The 17,697-nt window shown below is 51.1% G+C and overlaps 8 protein-coding genes across 8 annotated transcripts; all 8 read left to right on the forward strand.

Moving 5' to 3' along the window:
- Positions 1-121: 121 nt before the first annotated feature.
- Positions 122-2,041, forward strand: LOC112348456 (serine/threonine-protein kinase-like protein CR4). The gene is made up of 3 exons (XM_024680975.1): positions 122-147; positions 240-389; positions 601-2,041. The coding sequence occupies exons 1-3, from the start codon at positions 122-124 to the stop codon at positions 2,039-2,041; spliced, it is 1,617 nt and encodes a 538-aa protein (XP_024536743.1).
- Positions 2,042-2,499: 458 nt separating this feature from the next.
- Positions 2,500-4,839, forward strand: LOC112349364 (putative receptor protein kinase CRINKLY4). The gene is made up of 2 exons (XM_024683647.1): positions 2,500-2,520; positions 2,606-4,839. Exon 2 carries the CDS (start codon positions 2,659-2,661, stop codon positions 4,759-4,761), a length of 2,103 nt encoding a protein of 700 aa, XP_024539415.1. The 5' UTR covers positions 2,500-2,520; positions 2,606-2,658; the 3' UTR covers positions 4,762-4,839.
- Positions 4,840-4,950: 111 nt separating this feature from the next.
- Positions 4,951-8,315, forward strand: LOC9662473 (probable galactinol--sucrose galactosyltransferase 2). The gene is made up of 14 exons (XM_002961614.2): positions 4,951-5,444; positions 5,506-5,729; positions 5,797-5,887; positions 5,946-5,994; positions 6,046-6,137; positions 6,211-6,336; positions 6,397-6,504; positions 6,566-6,961; positions 7,010-7,151; positions 7,218-7,285; positions 7,345-7,479; positions 7,534-7,751; positions 7,807-7,895; positions 7,959-8,315. The coding sequence occupies exons 1-14, from the start codon at positions 5,266-5,268 to the stop codon at positions 8,256-8,258; spliced, it is 2,217 nt and encodes a 738-aa protein (XP_002961660.1). The 5' UTR covers positions 4,951-5,265; the 3' UTR covers positions 8,259-8,315.
- LOC112348837 (pentatricopeptide repeat-containing protein DOT4, chloroplastic-like) lies at positions 8,315-10,716 on the forward strand. The gene is made up of 2 exons (XM_024682074.1): positions 8,315-10,559; positions 10,604-10,716. Exon 1 carries the CDS (start codon positions 8,336-8,338, stop codon positions 10,556-10,558), a length of 2,223 nt encoding a protein of 740 aa, XP_024537842.1. The 5' UTR covers positions 8,315-8,335; the 3' UTR covers position 10,559; positions 10,604-10,716.
- Positions 10,699-11,556, forward strand: LOC9658247 (flavonoid 3'-monooxygenase). The gene has a single exon (XM_002961615.1). It carries the CDS (start codon positions 10,699-10,701, stop codon positions 11,554-11,556), a length of 858 nt encoding a protein of 285 aa, XP_002961661.1.
- Positions 11,557-11,600: 44 nt separating this feature from the next.
- Positions 11,601-12,215, forward strand: LOC112348457 (flavonoid 3'-monooxygenase-like). Its single transcript, XM_024680988.1, has one exon. The coding sequence runs from the start codon at positions 11,601-11,603 to the stop codon at positions 12,213-12,215; it is 615 nt and encodes a 204-aa protein (XP_024536756.1).
- A 1,199-nt stretch (positions 12,216-13,414) lies between these two features.
- Positions 13,415-13,975, forward strand: LOC112348459 (pentatricopeptide repeat-containing protein At2g35030, mitochondrial-like). The gene is made up of 2 exons (XM_024680998.1): positions 13,415-13,686; positions 13,774-13,975. Exons 1-2 carry the CDS (start codon positions 13,415-13,417, stop codon positions 13,973-13,975), a joined length of 474 nt encoding a protein of 157 aa, XP_024536766.1.
- Positions 13,976-16,042: 2,067 nt separating this feature from the next.
- On the forward strand, positions 16,043-16,952 carry LOC112348968 (flavonoid 3'-monooxygenase-like). Its single transcript, XM_024682446.1, has 2 exons — positions 16,043-16,079; positions 16,140-16,952. Exon 2 carries the CDS (start codon positions 16,143-16,145, stop codon positions 16,755-16,757), a length of 615 nt encoding a protein of 204 aa, XP_024538214.1. The 5' UTR covers positions 16,043-16,079; positions 16,140-16,142; the 3' UTR covers positions 16,758-16,952.
- Positions 16,953-17,697: the final 745 nt, after the last annotated feature.

The raw sequence follows: 17,697 nt of genomic DNA on the forward strand, positions 1-17,697 counted from the left end.
TTTCTTGCTCTTCTCTCCGTCAACATTTCATTGGTATCTCTATTAAGCACGCCACATGATCGCGATCATTTTCCTTGTCTCTGCCACCAGAAAAAGCCATGGACATTGAAACGTAGCACGAATGGATGCTCGCGTCTATTCCATCAGGTGAGCTAAGCTTCTCCAGAGATCAACCAGCATGGATCATCAAGTCTTTCATCGCTCTAGCATCTTACATGATATGGCACTGTTTTGCGCAGTTCTACCGCTGCCATGGACTGCTGCATCCATCGGGACGATGAACACTCTGGGACCGATGTGGAGCAAGTCGGACAATCCGAACTGGGACGACAGGAATTTCTTCGCGCTGTGCTTGCTCGAGGCGGGAACACTCATGCCATCGTGCTCAGGTACTTTTCCAACGCAAAACAACACAGATGCTCCAAGCACTCCCATGTTTGCTCTGAGCTCCGGTGGCTACTTCACTTGCGGACTTAGCTACGAGAGAAAAAACCCATTTTGCTGGGGGAATTCCACGATGGCCGTTCCATCGGTTTACAGGAATGTCAGCTATAGCAGCTTGAGTGCCGGATAGGATCACGTCTGTGCGCTGAGAAGCAGTGGAAAGCTAGACTGCTGGGGATCAAACGTGGATGGGGAGCTAGACGTACAGAAAAATCGCAGCTTTGTCATGGTGAGCTCCGGCTATGGCTACACTTGCGGGCTCATCAAGACTGGTGAAGCGTTTTGCTGGGGATGGGACGCTCCAGTCCGTTCACTGCCCAGTGGTATCACCTTTGGTGCTTTGTTCTCCGGAGGAACACACGCTTGCGGACTGGTAAAGAACAGTAGCGCTCCGGTTTGTTGGGGATATAACGACCACGGACAGGTCCAGGGCCGGTTGACGATCCAAGCATTTTGTTCGCTAGCTTTGGGACTGTTCCACTCATGCGGGATAGTGAAGGACACAGGGAACGTAGTCTGCTGGGGTGACAATGCTTTCAACCAGACGGATGCCCCGGAAGGCGAGGCCTTTTCAGTCATTTCAGCTGGAGACTACTACACCTGTGGTGTGAGCTTGAAAGATCCAGAGAGGGTCAAGTGCTGGGGAAACTCGGTTGATTTCGCAGGAGCAAGTATCAGAGTGACCCAAGGATTGTGTACAAGTGACGCATGTAGCAAGCAGCAGTACCAGCTTTTGCAAGCTGGCTCGAAGAGGTGTCCGGTTGCTGGCGATCGAGTGTGTCTTGAGTGTTTACGAGGCAGCAAGCAGTGCACGGGAAGGGAGCCAACGAAATTGCATGACTCAAGGAACTTAGCAGTGGGATTTTCTATGGAAGGAATCTTCATCCTTGGCGCTGCTGCTTTTACAGCGGGGTATTTTCTTCGGCGACGACCCAAGCGTCCATTTCAATGTGGCTGTTTACCTTGGCGAGGGAAACCATCCACATCGGAGGAATGGGAGATTCTAGCAAACAGGCTGGTGACATTCAGCAGCTCGGAGATCATCCACGCTACAAAAGGCTACTACTCAGACATGATCGTCGCGAAAGGTGCCAGCGGAGTGGTGTACAAGGCTGTTCTTCCACTGGCTTTGAAGAAATCCCGTGCCGGTGACAAGTCTTTGATGAAGGAGCTGTCCCTGCTAGCCAGATCACCACACTTATCTCGTGAACTTGGTGGGATACTGCGCTCAAGAGCAGCTCCTGGCTTTCGAGTTCATGGAGAACGGCTCGCTCTTCGACTGCCTTTTCAAGAAGCCAGAGATCAGGCTGGATTGCTACGGGAGAATTCGCATCGCAGCACAGGCAGCTCGAGGACTGGACTACTTACACAAGTATGCGTCTCCAGAAATACTCCATCGAGATGTGAAGCAGCAAACATACTCTTGGAGGGGGACTGGAACGCACACTTGTCCGACTTTGGCTTCTCCCTCTCGACGTCGGGGAGTAGCACCCGGTTCATGACAATGGTGGGAACACGAGGCTACATGGAACCGGAGTGCAAACCATCAAGTTCACCACCAGGAGCGACGTCTACAGCTTTGGAGCGGTGCTGCTGAAGCTCCTCACAGGTCGACAAGCGATTCAAAGCTTGGTCTTCTCGAGCACGGCAAGAGCAGCTCTTTCTCGCTGCTTGATCCGAGGATTTACGTTCCAGAGAACTCCGCAGCGCTGGAAGAGGTGCTCGAGCTGGCCCTCCAGTGCACAAGCTTTGATGGATCTTCGTCCCGGTATAAGCGGTGTTGCGAACACCGCTTGAAGCGAAATAATTAAGCATTTTTTACCATTAATGCTAAACTGGTGGTTTACTTTGAATTTCCCGCCAATGGCTAGGAGCCCTAAATGAAGAACAAGTGGGTTTTTCCTAGTCAGCGATGGTGCTCCTCCAAAATCACAAGTGGTATCCCTGATTTTTCGGTGTCTTTTAGTGAGATTTGGCAACACGTTGTATAGAAATCTCCTTTTTCTCTGTCCAGATCCCAAGAGCGGGGATGAAAAGTCAGCGTTTTGGAAAAAGTCTTCTTAGCATCCAGTGGAGGTGAGCTAGACCTTTCTCTCCGGGGAAATGGATCTTGGATGTTCTTCTCGATCCATGTTCTCACTCCTGGAATTGCTTTGCATAGCTCTTCTGCCATGGACTGCTCTCTCCGTGGGGACGCTGAACACTCTGGGACCGATGTGGAGCAAGTCGGACAATCCCAGCTGGAACGGTCGGGCCCCCTACACGAATTCCTTCGCGCTGTGCGTGCTCGAGTCGGGAACTCTCCTGCCATCGTGCTCAGGTACGTTTCCAACGCAAAACAACACAGATGCTCCGAGCACTCCCATGTTTGCTCTGAGCTCCGGTGGCTACTTCACTTGCGGGCTTAGCTACGAGAGCAAGAAGCCATTTTGCTGGGGGAATCCCAACTCGACGGTTCCACCGGTTTACAGGGATGTGAGCTACAGCAGCTTGAGCGCTGGACAGGGTCACGTCTGCGCTCTAAGAAGCAGTGGAAAGCTCGACTGCTGGGGACAAAACACGTATGGGCAGCTAAACTTTCCGCAAGCTCGCAGCTTTATCCAAGTGAGCTCCGGATATGACTACACCTGCGGGCTCGTCGAGGGTGGCGAAGCTCTTTGCTGGGGATGGGATCGTTCCACCGCTCTTTTCTCCCGCGCACAGCCGAAAAACGTCGCCTTTAGTGTTTTGTTCTCCGGAGGAACGCACACTTGCGGACTGGAAAAGGACACTGGGACTGCGTTTTGCTGGGGGTGGAACAACTTCGGACAGTGTAGCTCATACGGGAAGGACGTGGAGTTTTCTTCGCTAGCCTTGGGACTTTTCCACTCTTGCGGGATTGTGAAGGGGAAGGGGAACGTAGTCTGCTGGGGAGACGGTGCTTTCAATCAGACGGCTCCACCGAAGGACGAAGCGTTTTCGGTCATTGCGGCTGGAGACTACTACACTTGTGGCGTGAGCTTGAACGATTCGCAGAGAGTCAAGTGCTGGGGGAATTCAGTGGTGTTTACGGGGAACGTCAAAGTGAGCCAGGGACTGTGTAGCAGTCAAGCATGCAGCGGCCAACAGTACGAGCTTTCGGAAGATAATTCGAAGAAATGCCCGGTTGCTGGAGATCGAGTGTGTCTCGACTGTTTACAAGGCAATATGAAGTGCATGGGAGCACCAAGTCCAAGTCCAAGTTCTTTGCAACAGATTAACAAGGATCTGGAGAAACCGATAAGTATGAGTGGTTTGGCAGTGGGAATTTCGGTGGGGGCAGTAATAGCAGTGATTCTTGCTGCTGTTGCGGGATACTGTATCTGGAGACGAAGAGCTCAAGGATCACCCAAAACTAAGGCATGGGAAACCTTCGCAAACAGGCTGGTGGCGTTCAGTGGCTCGGACCTCGTCCGTGCTACAGAAAACTATCGCTCCGAGATGATCATTGGGAAAGGTGCTAGCGGAGTGGTCTACAAGGCTGTTCTCCCGGACGGACGAGCACTGGCTTTGAAGAAATCTCGAGCGGGTGACAAGTCTTTAGTGAAGGAGCTCTCCCTGCTGGCCAGATTACACCACGCTTACCTCGTCAACTTGGTGGGATACTGCGCTCAAGAGCAGCTCCTGGCTTTCGAGTTCATGGAGAACGGCTCGCTCTTCGACTGCCTATTCAAGAAGCCAGAGATCCGACTCGACTGGTTTCTAAGGATCCGCATCGCAGCACAGGCCGCTCGAGGACTGGAATACTTGCACATCTACGCATCTCCACAGATACTCCACCGAGACGTGAAAGCAGCAAACATACTCCTGGACAAGGACTGGAACGCACACTTGTCCGACTTTGGCTTCAGCCTCTCTCCCTCCGGAAACACCACGCAGCTCGCGACGATGGTGGGAACTCCAGGCTACATGGATCCGGAGTACTTCCAGACGGCGAAGTTCACCACCAAGAGCGACGTCTACAGCTTTGGAGTGGTGCTGCTGGAGCTCCTCACAGGCCGCCAAGCAATGCTAGGCTCCGAGAGGAGCTTGGTCTCGTGGGTTCTTCTCCAGCGCGGCAAGAGCAACACTTGCTCGCTGTTTGATCCGAGGATTTTCCTTCCAGAGAACTCGGCAGCGCTGGAAGAGGTGCTCAGGCTAGCTCTCCAGTGCACAAGCTTCGATGCCGAGCACCGCCCAACGATAAGCTCCATAGCCACCACCTTGGAGCGTGTCTCGAGCACAGTGGAGGCACGCCCGGACGAAATCTCTAATGGATCGAGCGGTACCAACGTGTTCACCAGCAACTCTTGGAATTGATACCCAAGAAAAGAAAAAAGCTTTCGTGTGTTCTTGTTCCACCGAAAGGCCATCTCTTCAAATGAGACAAACGCGCCAAAACAGAGCGGGCATATTCCCTGAAAGAGAAAGGGGAAATTTGGATTAGACACGCAATGACGTGGTGCCTGGTCATTCGATCCACATTGTGCTGACTCAGCAGGCCTTCCGCCCTAAAATATCAGGCATGTGCGGCGATGTGAATCGCGTCTCAGGGGCGCTGTTCATCGCGCTAGAAATCGATCGGCCGCGTCGCCAATCTCATCGCATTCCTCTCGTCTTCTCGACCTAGGAATGCCATAGCGCGCATTCTTTTTTCCCCAGCGCGGGGAGGTTTTGGTGCGAGGCGCGTCGGATTTTTTCCAGTTTCGCCGCGGTCAGCTGCTGGATCCGCGATCCACCGGCATAGTTCTTTGATTCTTTTGGAGGGGAAGGCCTTTTCTTCTTTCTCTCTGCCCAAATTCCGCTACTGCCGCTGCTGTCGACATGACAATCACGCCAGATATCACGCTGGCCGATGGGAGCCTCGTGACTCATGGGGGAGTCTTGCTGGCCAATGTCCCGGACAACGTTACTCTCACTGTGGACTCTCAGAGTGGAGTTTTTCTCGGTGTCCAAGCTCTTGAGAAAAATTGCCGGCATGTCTTCACTCTTGGTGTTCTCGAGTAAGTTCTCGTTTTCCCTTTTCCTTGGTTTTTCGAGCTTACAAACTCGTTGTTCCTTCAGGCATCTTAGATTCTTGTGCTGCTTTCGATTTAAGTTATGGTGGATGACCCAGAGAACTGGGACTTGCGGCAGCGATGTGCCGCTGGAAACTCAATTCCTTCTCGTTGAGAGCAAGTCCAGTGATGAAGCTATCTACACGGTGTTTCTTCCGATGGTGGAAGGTGCTTTCAGGTCCTCATTGCAAGGCAGTGCCGAGAACGAGTTGGAGATCTGCCTTGAAAGTGGTAAGTGTTACTGCTTGATTTTTTTTCATTCCTGATGCGTGTATTTATTGTTTTCTCGTTTTGTCAGGGGATCCGGCAGTGGTTTCGCTGCAGGGACTGCATACGTTGTATATCCACTCTGGTTCAAATCCATTTCAAGTTTTAAGTGATGCGATGAGGTAAGAGAACTAGTTTGAGTGAGCAACTTCTAAGCGCAAGAAGTCTATTTTGTTGCAGGGCCGTGAAATCCCATCTTCAAACTTTTTCTCTCCGGACTGAGAAGAAAGTAAGCCGTGGTGCGGCATGAACTTTGTAAAATTCTTGTGTTCTTGTTTAGCTTCCAGGAATGCTAGACTGGTTCGGCTGGTGTACGTGGGATGCATTCTACACTGATGTCTCCGCGGCTGGTGTGAGGAACGGATTGGAAAGGTTGGAATCTTAATGATTTTCAGCAAAGTTTTCTTATCGTGACAGTATTTTGCTTTTTTTTTTTTTTCTGCAGCCTTTGTGCCGGCGGAACACCGCCTCGATTCCTGATTATAGATGATGGATGGCAGTCAGTGGCGCACGACGATCCACCCGGATCTGTGCAACAAGCTGAGACACAAGTCGTTACAAGTGGCGTGCAGTAAGCATCAAGCTATTTTTATTGGCGAGTTGACGCATGTCTCTTTTTATGATCTCTCAGGTTTGCCAAAAGATTGACAGATATCAAGGAAAATCATAAGTTTCAAAGAAATGGAGAAAGCGGGCTTCACCACATAGTTGCTGAGGCCAAAAGCGAATACAATCTCAAGTGAGTTATACTTTCATATCTTTGGTCAGGCATGAATGCTTATTTCGTTTTGCCTTTGCAGATATATTTACGTGTGGCATGCTGTGCTGGGCTACTGGGGAGGCTTGCAGCCTGGTCTATACCAAGCAAAATTGGCGTACCCATCGATTTCCCCTGGCCTGCTACAGCATCAACCAGATATGGCACATGACAGCCTTACCTTGCATGGTTTGGGACTTGTGGATCCAAACCATGCTTTTTCTTTCTACAACGAGCTCCACAGCTATCTTGCCAGTAGCGGCATTGACGGGGTGAAGGTTGATGTCCAGAGCATTCTGGAAACGCTTGGCGAAGGACATGGTGGCCGAGTACAGCTGACAAAGAAGTTTTACCAAGCTCTTGAAGCATCGATTGCTCGAAACTTTCCAGATAATGGCTGCATCGCCTGCATGAGCCATAACACCGACGGTTTCTACAGGTCAATTTAGTTCTGCTTCGTTGTTTTGACTTGCTGCGTTGCTTGCAGTTCAAACAAGACCGCCGTTGTTCGTGCGTCAGATGACTTTTGGCCAGCAGATCCAGCATCACATACTATTCATATTGCTTCTGTCGCGTACAACAGTCTCTTCCTTGGGGAAGTTATGCAGCCAGACTGGGACATGTTCCAGGTGAGTTTTGTTTCGTTTGCTGTTTTTCAAACTCAAAAGTAATTGTCTCGTTTCTTCGCAATTCAGAGCTTACATCCGGCAGCAGAGTATCATGCTGCTGCTCGAGCAGTCGGGGGCTGTGGCGTTTACGTCAGGTACGTAGCAATCAATCAAACCTCATGTGAGTGTCTGATACGATGTTATTACGTTTCAGTGACAAGCCCGGGCATCACGACTTCAATTTGCTGAAGAAGCTAGTTTTACCAGATGGCTCCGTTCTGCGAGCTCAACTCCCTGGACGGCCTACTCGTGACTGCCTCTTTTCAGATCCCACACAAGATGAGAAAAGGTAAAGAAAGAGAACTTATCAAAAAGCCTTGACATACTTTGGGGTTTTCCACAGCATTTTGAAAATATGGAACGTGAACAAGCACACGGGAGTGATAGGTGCTTTCAACTGTCAAGGTGCCGGATGGTGCAAAGAAAACAAGACCTACAGGATTCACGACGATTCTCCAATGACCGTCACGGGAAGCATCCGTGCCTGTGATGTTGAGTTCCTGGACACAGTCGTAGCAGCCGACTGGAACGGCGATGCGGTTGTTTACAGTCACAGAGCTGGTAAGTTTCTGAAAGTTACTGACTGGAAGCTTTTCTCATGCCGATTTTCTTCCAGGCGAATTAGTTCTTCTCCCGAAAGGCACCGCAATACCAGTGAGTTTAGAGCACTTGAAGTATGAAATCTTCACGATTGTACCAGTCAAGGTAAGGATTTTCACCACGATTTCCAGGAAAGTTTTGTTAAAACTCTTCGTTTTGCTCGCGCAGTGTATCTCGGAAGACTTGGTGTTTGCTCCAATCGGACTTGTTAACATGTTTAACTCCGGAGGGGCGATCACGTCCCTGGATTACGCGGTCGCGGAGACCACAAACGATGGAGGTGGCAACGCAGTGACTGTGAAAATCACAGTCCGTGGATGTGGTGTGTTTGGAGCTTACTCCTCCAAGCGACCAAAATCAGTGACATTGGAATCGTCTGGAAATCTGGTTTTTTTCTATGATTCTAACACTGGATTCGTCAAGATCGACCTTGGAGAGAGAGGAGGTGAACTCTCTATCGCAATGTAACAGTGTTCTAGTTACCATTTTTTTAAAAATCGAATATTCTGGAGGATCGTTTAGAAAGCGAATATTATTTAGGGCTCATGCGAGGGAAGAGAGCGATCACTCTAGGTAAGCGCTCGTCGATTCTAAGGCGCTGGTTTCGATCTGATCGCCAAGAGCAGCAAAACCTCCAGGGATCTAGCCGCCGAGAACAGCAACATCAGCAGCCGCGTAGAGAACAGGGAAATTTCGAGAGCAAGTCCAGCTTTCTAGCGGCAGTGAAGGCGTGTAGCTGCGCCAAGGATCTCCGAGAGGGCAGGCGCCTCCATTCTAGCGCTGTTGCCAATGGCCTCGTCTCGAGCATCGTCGTGGCAAATGCGCTGGTCAGTATGTTCGCGAAATGCGGCAGCCTTGCGGATTCTCGCGCCGTCTTCGACGAGATGGCGGTCCACGACGTGGTGTCCTGGAATTCGCTGATCCTGGGGTACGCAGAGATTGGCGAGCCGGAATCAGCATTGGAACTCTTCGATCGCATGAGGAGAGAGGGTTTCACGGCTGACAATCGGACCTACGTTGCGGCCCTCATGGCGTGCATTGCTCTGGGCGCACAGGAAGAGATGAAGCGGCAGCACGGGAAGAAATCTCTGGAAAGAATGGTGGTTCTAGAGAAGGGTCGAGAGATCCATGCTCAAGCTTCCAGCGCTGGCTATGGATCCAACATCTACGTTGCAAACACGCTCATCAACATGTACTCAAAGCTTGGGTGCCTTGCGGAGGCTCGAGAGGTGTTCGACCGGATTGGAAAGGAGGAGAGGAGCGTTGTGTCGTGGACCGCGATGATGATGGGGTGTAACGAGAATGGAGACGAGCAGGAAAGTTTGGAGCTCTTTCGGCAAATGCAACGCCATGGCTGTCCTCCCAACTCTCGGACTTTTGTCGCAACGCTCATGGCCTGTGCTGGATTGGCCGAGAAAGCTGATGGGAGTGACAAGGCCGAATATCTTGAGAAGGGACGAGCGATTCATACACAAGCTGTGAAAGGTGGCTGCGGCTCGGACGTTTTCTTCGCGAGCACTTTGATCCATATGTATTGCAAGTGTGGGAGCCTGGAAGATGCTAGAGCCGCGTTCCAGCGAATGCAGCGCTTGGACGTGGTGTCCTGGAACGCTCTCATCCTGGGACACGTTGAGAATGGCGAGAGCCAGTGTGCACTCGAGATCTTCGGCGGCATGAAGAGGATCGAGAGACATCGCCGCTGCTCGCCGAACGCTCGGACTTTCGTTGCTGCGCTTATGGCCTGCTCCAGCCTGACTGCAAAAGAAGCTGGGAAACAGGTTGACGGGAAGCTCGTGAAGCCGGTGAGTTTGAAGAGAGGGATGGATGTACATTCGCAAGCGGTGCAGTGTCGCTGCGAAACGGAGCTTTTCGTGGCCACCACCTTGATCGACATGTATTCGAAGTGCGGGAGCATGGTCGAAGCCCGAAAGTGCTTCGACAAGATGCCCAGCCGCAACGTCGTTACGTGGAATTCTCTCATCCTGGGCTACGCGGAGAACGGTGACGGTGAGCAGGCCTTGCAAGCCTTCCGGCGGATGAAAGCCAACAAACGTCTCGTGCCGGACACTCGAACTTACGCTGCAGTGCTGATGGCCTGTGGCAGCATGGCGTCGCTTGAAACCGCGAGAGACGTCCATAGCGAGATTCGTGGTCTCGGGCTCGACCAAGATGGATTCATCGCCAACTGCTTGGTGGACTGCTACTGCAACTGTGGGAGCTTGGAAGAGGCAAAACAGGTTTTTGACGCGCTGGGCAGCAAGAACGTTGTCTCCTGGAGCTCGCTCATAGCAGGATACAGCCGCCACGGCCACGTAAAGCAGGCTCTCGACTTGTTCCAGACGATGCAAGACGGTGGCTTCCAGGCGGACAAGATGACCTTCACGTCCATCCTCACGGCTTGCAGCCACGCCGGACTGGTGGAAAAAGGGAAGGAGCTGTTTGAGCTTATGGCCTCCAAGCACGGCGTGGAGCCGGACATGGACCACTACCACTGCATGATCGATCTTCTAGGCCGCGCAAACCATCTGGAGGAGGCAGTGGCGATGGCGGAGGGAATGCCGTTTGATCCAAATGCCGTGACTTGGAAGACGGTGCTGGGGGCGTGCCAGAAGTGGAACAACGTCCGGATCGCGAGGGTGGCGTTTGAGAGGCTGCGGCAAGTTGACGAGGAGCAAGCGGCGCCGTACGTTCTCATGGCAAACATCTTTGGAAGCTCGATCTCGTCCAGCGACAAGTCTTGCTCCAACCGCTCGACGAGGAAGACTTAAGGTGCTTTATTTTCCACGCAAACTGAAGTTTAATTTGATTTCTAGAAAGGTGATGCAAGAGTAACAAATCAAGTTGTCTTCGTCGGAACAGCAGTTCTCTATAATATGGCGATGGCCTGTGGATCCAGAGCATCAAATCGATGGACTTGGGTGTGGCCTTGTTCCTCCTTAGCGTCGGCTTGACCATTCTCATCGGGAGAATTCTATCTTCGCAGCGGCGGCTCCCTCCAGGTCCCTTCTGTTTCCCCATTTTTGGAGCACTCTTCTCCCTCCAGGAGCCACTCCACCAGCACTTTGCGAAGATCAGCAAGAAGTATGGGCCGATTGTCTTCCTCAAGATCGGAATGGTCCCGTTTGTGGTGGTGACCGACAAGGAAATGGCAGCGCAGGTTCTTAAGGCCCACGACCTCGAGTTTGCAAGCCGGCCGGACGAAGAGTTCTTTCGGATCGTCAGCCACGACTGGAACGATCTTATCCTGGCGCCCATCGGTGATAAGTGGAAGACAATGAGGAGGATTTCTAGCACACACCTGTTTAACAACAGTACGCTAAAGGCTAGCGCAGGATTCCGGGAGTCGGAGATGAAGCATGCAGTCAAGGCCATTTTCCAGCAATCCGGGACAACGATCAAGCTGCAAGAGGTTTTGAGCAATCTCGCGTCAAATTCACTATGCCTGGTTCTTTTTAGCAAGCGGGGGGTGGAAGTGGTGGATCTCATCCGGAACATACTCGGTCTAAGCTTGAACTTGAACATTGGAACCCTGCTTCCGGCACTCGACTGGCTGGATCTTCATGGAGTCTACAAGAAGCTCAACACGGAGCTCGTACCTCGCCTTAAGCTCTTGCTGGAAGATCAAATCGACAAGCATCGACGTAGGAAAGATCAAGCTGGGGACACATTCGTCCCTCAGGACTTCACCGACGTTCTTATATCTCTCGAGGACAAGGATAAGCTGTCAAACATCTCCATCTTGGCACTGCTCTCGGTAAGCATCTAGATCGTGGTCGCGATCACTGAAAAACTCTAGTTTTGCGTCAGGACATGGTTATTGCAGGGTTGGAAACTTCACTAGTGACGCTCGAGTGGACGATGGCGGAGCTCATAAACCATCCCCAAGTCATGTCCAAGGCCCAAGACGAGATCGACAGCGTTGTAGGGAGAGCTCGCGCGGTGCAAGAGTCCGATCTTCCAAACCTTCCATACATCGAAGCCATTGTCAAGGAATCACTGCGTCTCCACCCGGCGGTGCCACTGGGCGCTCCTCACATGAATCCCAAGCCTGTCAAGCTGGGAGGCTACACCATCCCTGGCGGCTGCAAGGTTCTCGTCAACATATGGGCCATTGGACGCGATCCCGCTCGCTGGTCCGACCCAGAAGCGTTCCAGCCGGAGCGCTTTCTCGGCTCCTCCATCTCTCCCAACGGGCAGAACTTTGACTTCCTTCCATTCTCATCGGGGAGGAGAGTTTGTGTTGGGTATCCACTCGCGATGAGATCCATCCCTTTTTTCGTGGCCAGTTTGCTCCAGGCATTCGATTGGAGTCCTGCTAACCCGAGCGGGATCGACATGGAAGAATGCACGAGAAGTACAACTATGAAGCTGAATGCTGACTTGCTTGTAAACGCGTCCATCAGGGTCGATCAAAATATAATATAAAGCTTTCTATACCATGTTGATTAAATTGTTTAGCGTTGGAGATGTTTCAAATACAATATAAATACAAATACTAGGTGTTTAAAAGTCTAATGCTCGATGTTAATAGCAACAGCTAGTACATTACGCAATCCTGAACAGAGTAGATGTAGAAGTAGTCAAACTGTTAAAGCTCTAGGGGCCTCCTACAAGCCTCGATGGGCACCCGTGTTGAGTTTCTGGACAAAGTCGCAGCGATGCGGTTGTTTACATTGAAAGTCGTTGGTTTTCTCATGCCGATTTTCTTCCAGGCGAATTACCGCAATACCAGTGAGTTTAGAGCACTTGAAGTATGAAGTCTTCACGATTGTACCAGTCAAGGTCAGCATTTTCACCAAGATCTCCCGGAAATTTTAGTTAAAACTCGTCTTTTGCTCGTACATTGAGGACCAATGTGTTTGCTCCAACTTTGTGGACCCTGCGAGTGCGTAATCCAGGGACGTGATCGCCCCTCAGGAGTTAAATATGTGATTGATGGAAGTGGCGACGTCGTGACTGAAAATCACTGTCCGTGGCTGTGATGTGTTTGGAGATTACTCCTCCAAGCGGCTAAAATCAGTGACATTGGAATCGTCTGGAAACCTGGACTTTTTTTTCTGATTCCAAGTCATATTGCTATGTAACAGTATCTTTCTTTGTTTTTTAAAAAACCCTAGCCCTAATTGACTGACGGAAACTGCTTGACACGTCGGATTTGCGTTAGCGTCCGATCGCCAAGAACAGCACGATCTAGCCGCCGGGAACATAGGTCTTTCTAGGCAGTGAAGTCATGTAGCAGCGCCAAGGGTCCCCGGGACTCCATTCTAGCGCTGTTGCCAATGGCCTTGTCAGTATCTTTGCGAAATGCGGCAGCGTGGCGGATTCTCGTGCCACGACGTGGTGTCCTGGAATTCGCTGGTCCTGGGGTACGCTGAGAATGGCGAGCCGGAAGCAGCAATAGACGTCTTCGATCGCATGAAGAGAGGGTTTCACGGTTGACAATCGGACCTATGTTGCGGCCCTCATGGCGTGCATTGCTCTGGGCGCACAGGAAGAGATGAACCGGCAGCACGGGAAGCACTCTGGAAAGAATGGTGGTTCTAGAGAAGGGTCGAGAGATCCATACTCAAGCTTTCAGCGCTGGCTATAGATCCAATACCTACGTTGCAAACACGCTCATCAACATGTACTCGAAGCTTGGGTGCATTGCGGAGGCTCGAGAGGTGTTCGACCGAATTGGAAAGGAGGAGAAGAGCGTTGTGTCGTGGACCGCGATGATGATGGGGTGTAACGAGAATGGAGAGGAAACTTTGGAGCTCTGCAACGCCATGGCTGTCCTCCCAACTCTCGGACTTTTGTCGCAGCGCTCATGGCCTGTGCTGGATTGGCCGAGAAAGCTGATGGGAGTGACAAGGCCGAATATCTTGAGAAGGGACGAGCGCTTCATTCACAAGCTGTGAAAGGTGGCTGCGGCTCGGACGTTTTCTTCGCGAGCACTTTGATCCATATGTATTGCCGGGTGTGGGAGCCTGGAAGATGCTAGAGCCGCGTTCCAGCGAATGCAGCGCTTGGACGTGGTGTCCTGGAACGCTCTCATCCTGGGACACGTTGAGAATGGCGAGAACGAGCGTGCACTCGAGATCTTAGAGGCATCGCGGAACGCTCGGACATTCGTTGCGGCGCTGATTGCATGCCCCAGCCTAGCTGCAAAAGAAGCTGGGAAACAGGTTGACGGGAGAGTTTGAAGAGAGGGATGGATGTACATTCGCAAGCGGTGCAGTGTCGCTGCGAAACGGAGCTTTTCGTGGCCACCACCTTGATCGACATGTATTTGACGTGCGGGAGCATGGAAGTGCTTCGGTAAGATGCCGAGCCGCAATATCGTTACGTGGAATTCTCTCATCCTGGGCTATGCTGAGATCGGTGACGGTGAACAGGCCTTGCAATTCTTCCGGCGGATTAAACCCAACAAACGGCTCGTGCCGGACACTCGAACTTACGCTGCAGTGCCGATGGGCTGTGGCAGCATGGCGTCGCTTGAAACCTCGAGAGACGTCCATGGCGAGATTCGTGGCCTCAGGCTCGACCAAGATGGATTCATCGGCTTAGTGGACTGCTATTGCAACTGTGGGAGCCTGGAAGAGGCAAAACAGGCTTTTGACGCGCTGGGCACAAGAACGTTGTCTCCTGGAGCTCGCTCATAGCAGGATACAGCCGCCACGGCCACGTAAAGCAGGCTCTCGACTTGTTCCGGAAGATGTGGCTTTCACGTCCATCCTTATGCCACGCCGGACTGGTGGAAAAGAGCTGTTCGAGCTTATGGCCTCCAAGCACGGCGTGGAGCCGGACATAGACCACTACCACTGCATGATCGATCTTCTGGGGCGTGCCAACCATCTGGACGAGGCAGTGGCGAATGCCGTTTGATCCAAATGCTGTGACTTGGAAGAGGGTGGTGGGGGCGTGCCAGAAGTGGAACAACGTCCGGATCGCGAGGGTGGCGTTTGAGAGGCTGCGGCAGGTTGACGGGGAGCAAGCGGCGCCGTACGTTCTCATGGCAAACATCTTTGGAAGCTTGATCTCGTCCAGCGACAAGTCTTGGGCCACGTGATCATGCAACCTCATATTTTATATGTTTTCTAAAATGCCTTACCATGCTGTTTGCATTCATTGGAAGGCCAGTTCCCTATAATATGGTGATGGCAGAGTGGGTGACACCAGGCACATTGGAATCCTTATTTAAATCCTGGATTGAGATAAGTTGCTTGGATATTTAAATCCTGGACCATATAAAAATGAAAACCTCCAAAAGTCATAAGTAGCAAATGATGTGATTATAGGACGTCACGTGGCCAACATGTGCAAGGGCATCGATTTTTGCCCTGCAAGAAAGGATCACGTTACTCTTCCATGCACGCTGATGTTTTATATCTTCTGGAATCACGAACACGAGAATCACGATGCTGTTTGCCAGTTCTCTATATATGGCGATGGCATGTTAATACAGACCAGTGAATCGATGGACTTGGTTGTGGCCTTGTTCGTCCTTGGCATTGGCTTGATCACCCTGTCACTTGTCATCGGGAGAGGTGGGAGAGTTCAGGGGCTCCCTCCAGGTCCATTCTCTTTCCCCATTTTTGGAGCGCTCTTCTCCCTTGAAGAGCCACTTCATCACCACTTCACAAAGATCAGCAAAAAGTATGGGCCGATTGTCTTCCTCAAGATCGGAATCGCCCCGTTCGTGGTGGTGAACGACAACGAAATGGCAGCACAGGTTCTTAAGGTCCACGACCTCGAGTTTGTAAGCCGGCCGGACGACGAGTACTTCCGAATCGTCAGCCAGGACTGGAACGATCTCGTCTTGGCGCCCATCGGTGATAAGTGGAGGACTATGAGGAGGATTTGTAGCACACACCTGTTTAGCAATAATATGCTCAAGGCAAGTGGAGGATTCCGGGAGTCGGAGATGAAGCATACAGTCAAGTCCATTCTCCAGCAATCCGGGACAACGATCAAGCTGCAAGAGGTTTTGGGCAAGCTCTTGTCAAATTCACTATGCCTGGTTCTTTTTAGCGAGCGGGAGCTTAAAGTGGTGGATCTCATCTGAGCGTGAACATTGGAACCCTGCTTCCGGCACTCGATGGGCTGGATCTTCATGGTGTCTACAAGAAGCTCAACGCGGAGCTCGTACCTCGCCTTAAGCTCTTGCTGGAAGATCAAATTGACAAACACCGACGCAGGAAAAATGAAGCTGGGGACAGGTTCGTCCCTCAAGACTTCACTGACGTTCTTATATCTCTGGAGGACAAGGATAAGTTGCCAGACATCTCCATTTTGGCACTACTCTGGGTAATAAGTTTTACCAGCATCTTGTTAGTCTTAAAGCTCTCCTTTTTCCTTCTTGCGCAGGACATGATTGTTGCGGGGCTGGAAACTTCACTAGCGACGCTCGAGTGGACGATGGCGGAGCTCATAAACCATCCCCGAGTCATGTCCAAGGCTCAAGAGGAGATTGACAGCGTTGTAGGGAGAGCTCGAGCGCTGCAAGAGTCCGATCTTCCAAGCCTTCCATACGTCGAAGCCATTGTCAAGGAATCACTGCGTCTCCACCCGGCAGCCCCACTGGGACTTCCTCACGTGAATCCCAAGCCCGTCAAGCTGGGTGGCTACACCATCCCTGGTGGCTGCAAGGTTCTCGTCAACATATGGGCCATTGGACGCGATCCCGCTCGCTGGGCCGACCCAGAAGCGTTCCAGCCTGAGCGCTTTCTCGGCTCCTCCATATCTGTGAACGGGCAGAACTTTGATTTTCTTCCATTTTCATCTGGGAGGAGAGTTTGTCCTGGCTATCCACTGGCCATGAGATCGATCCTGTTTTTCGTGGCCAGTTTGCTCCAGGCATTCGATTGGAGTGCTGCTAACCCGGCTGGGATCGACATGGAAGAGCGTACTAGAAGTATGACAACAAAGCTCAAGGCTGACTTGCTTGTAAATGCGTCTATCAGGGTCGATCAAAATATAATATAAGCATTGAAGACCGCCTTGGCGCCTATTAACTATGCGAGATGGAACGGATGACGGGAGACCAAGACCAAGATGGCGAAGACCATGAGGGACCATGAGGGTAGGTCCCATTTTCCTTAGGACTTTATATTGATCTGAGCATGTAATAAAACAGGACATGTGATAAAACTGTTGTGCTGAGCGTGATCGTTGAGACTATGATTATGAACTTCTCGCTTCAAAACTTGAATGTTGTTGACAGAGCCTTTACTTGGCTCACTGTTATTTGATCTTCAAGAGTCGGAGTTTGTTCAGCCGACAACAATACTGGACTGGTCCTTTCGTTGATGGTTTTGGTTATGTTTACATCAAGCCCATTGCCATCACAAAACATGGCAAGTATATCGATTTGTTGTTGGATTCCTTGGCTGTTATGGGTGAGCAGAAGGATCATCTAAATAGAGGATTATCCCAGCCAAGATAATCTAAGATGGTATCTGTCCCGCCATAATTGTTTCCAAACCATTAATAAACAATCCAAAAAAGTGTGGGGGAGTGTGGGCATCCCTACTGTACTCCAATGCACACTCCACTTGGACTCGATCCAAAATGTCCTTCATGGTCCTGGTGCTCATGGGCACTCCATCACAGGCCACTGTGAGTCGATGATATTGTTCTTCTTTGACATTCTCGTAGAGTCTTTGGATGATCTTGATGAGTTCCAGAGGGATGTCAAGCTCGTGTAGACATTGGAAGAGTTTGCTATATGAGACTGGATCAAACACCTTGACAATATCAACATAACATGCATATATGGAAGTGTAACAAAGCATCTCAAGAGTGACCCTCACCATGACTAAACAAGTAATGTGGGTGGAAGCCGGCCTTTCCAGTTGCTCTACACCCTCACTACTCCGTCCATGTGACAAGTTGTTTCTCAACTACCTTTGCCAAGAATGAGGAG

This window comes from Selaginella moellendorffii, unplaced genomic scaffold, assembly GCF_000143415.4.
Source record: "Selaginella moellendorffii unplaced genomic scaffold, v1.0 SELMOscaffold_1, whole genome shotgun sequence".
Taxonomy (NCBI): Eukaryota; Viridiplantae; Streptophyta; class Lycopodiopsida; order Selaginellales; family Selaginellaceae; genus Selaginella; species Selaginella moellendorffii.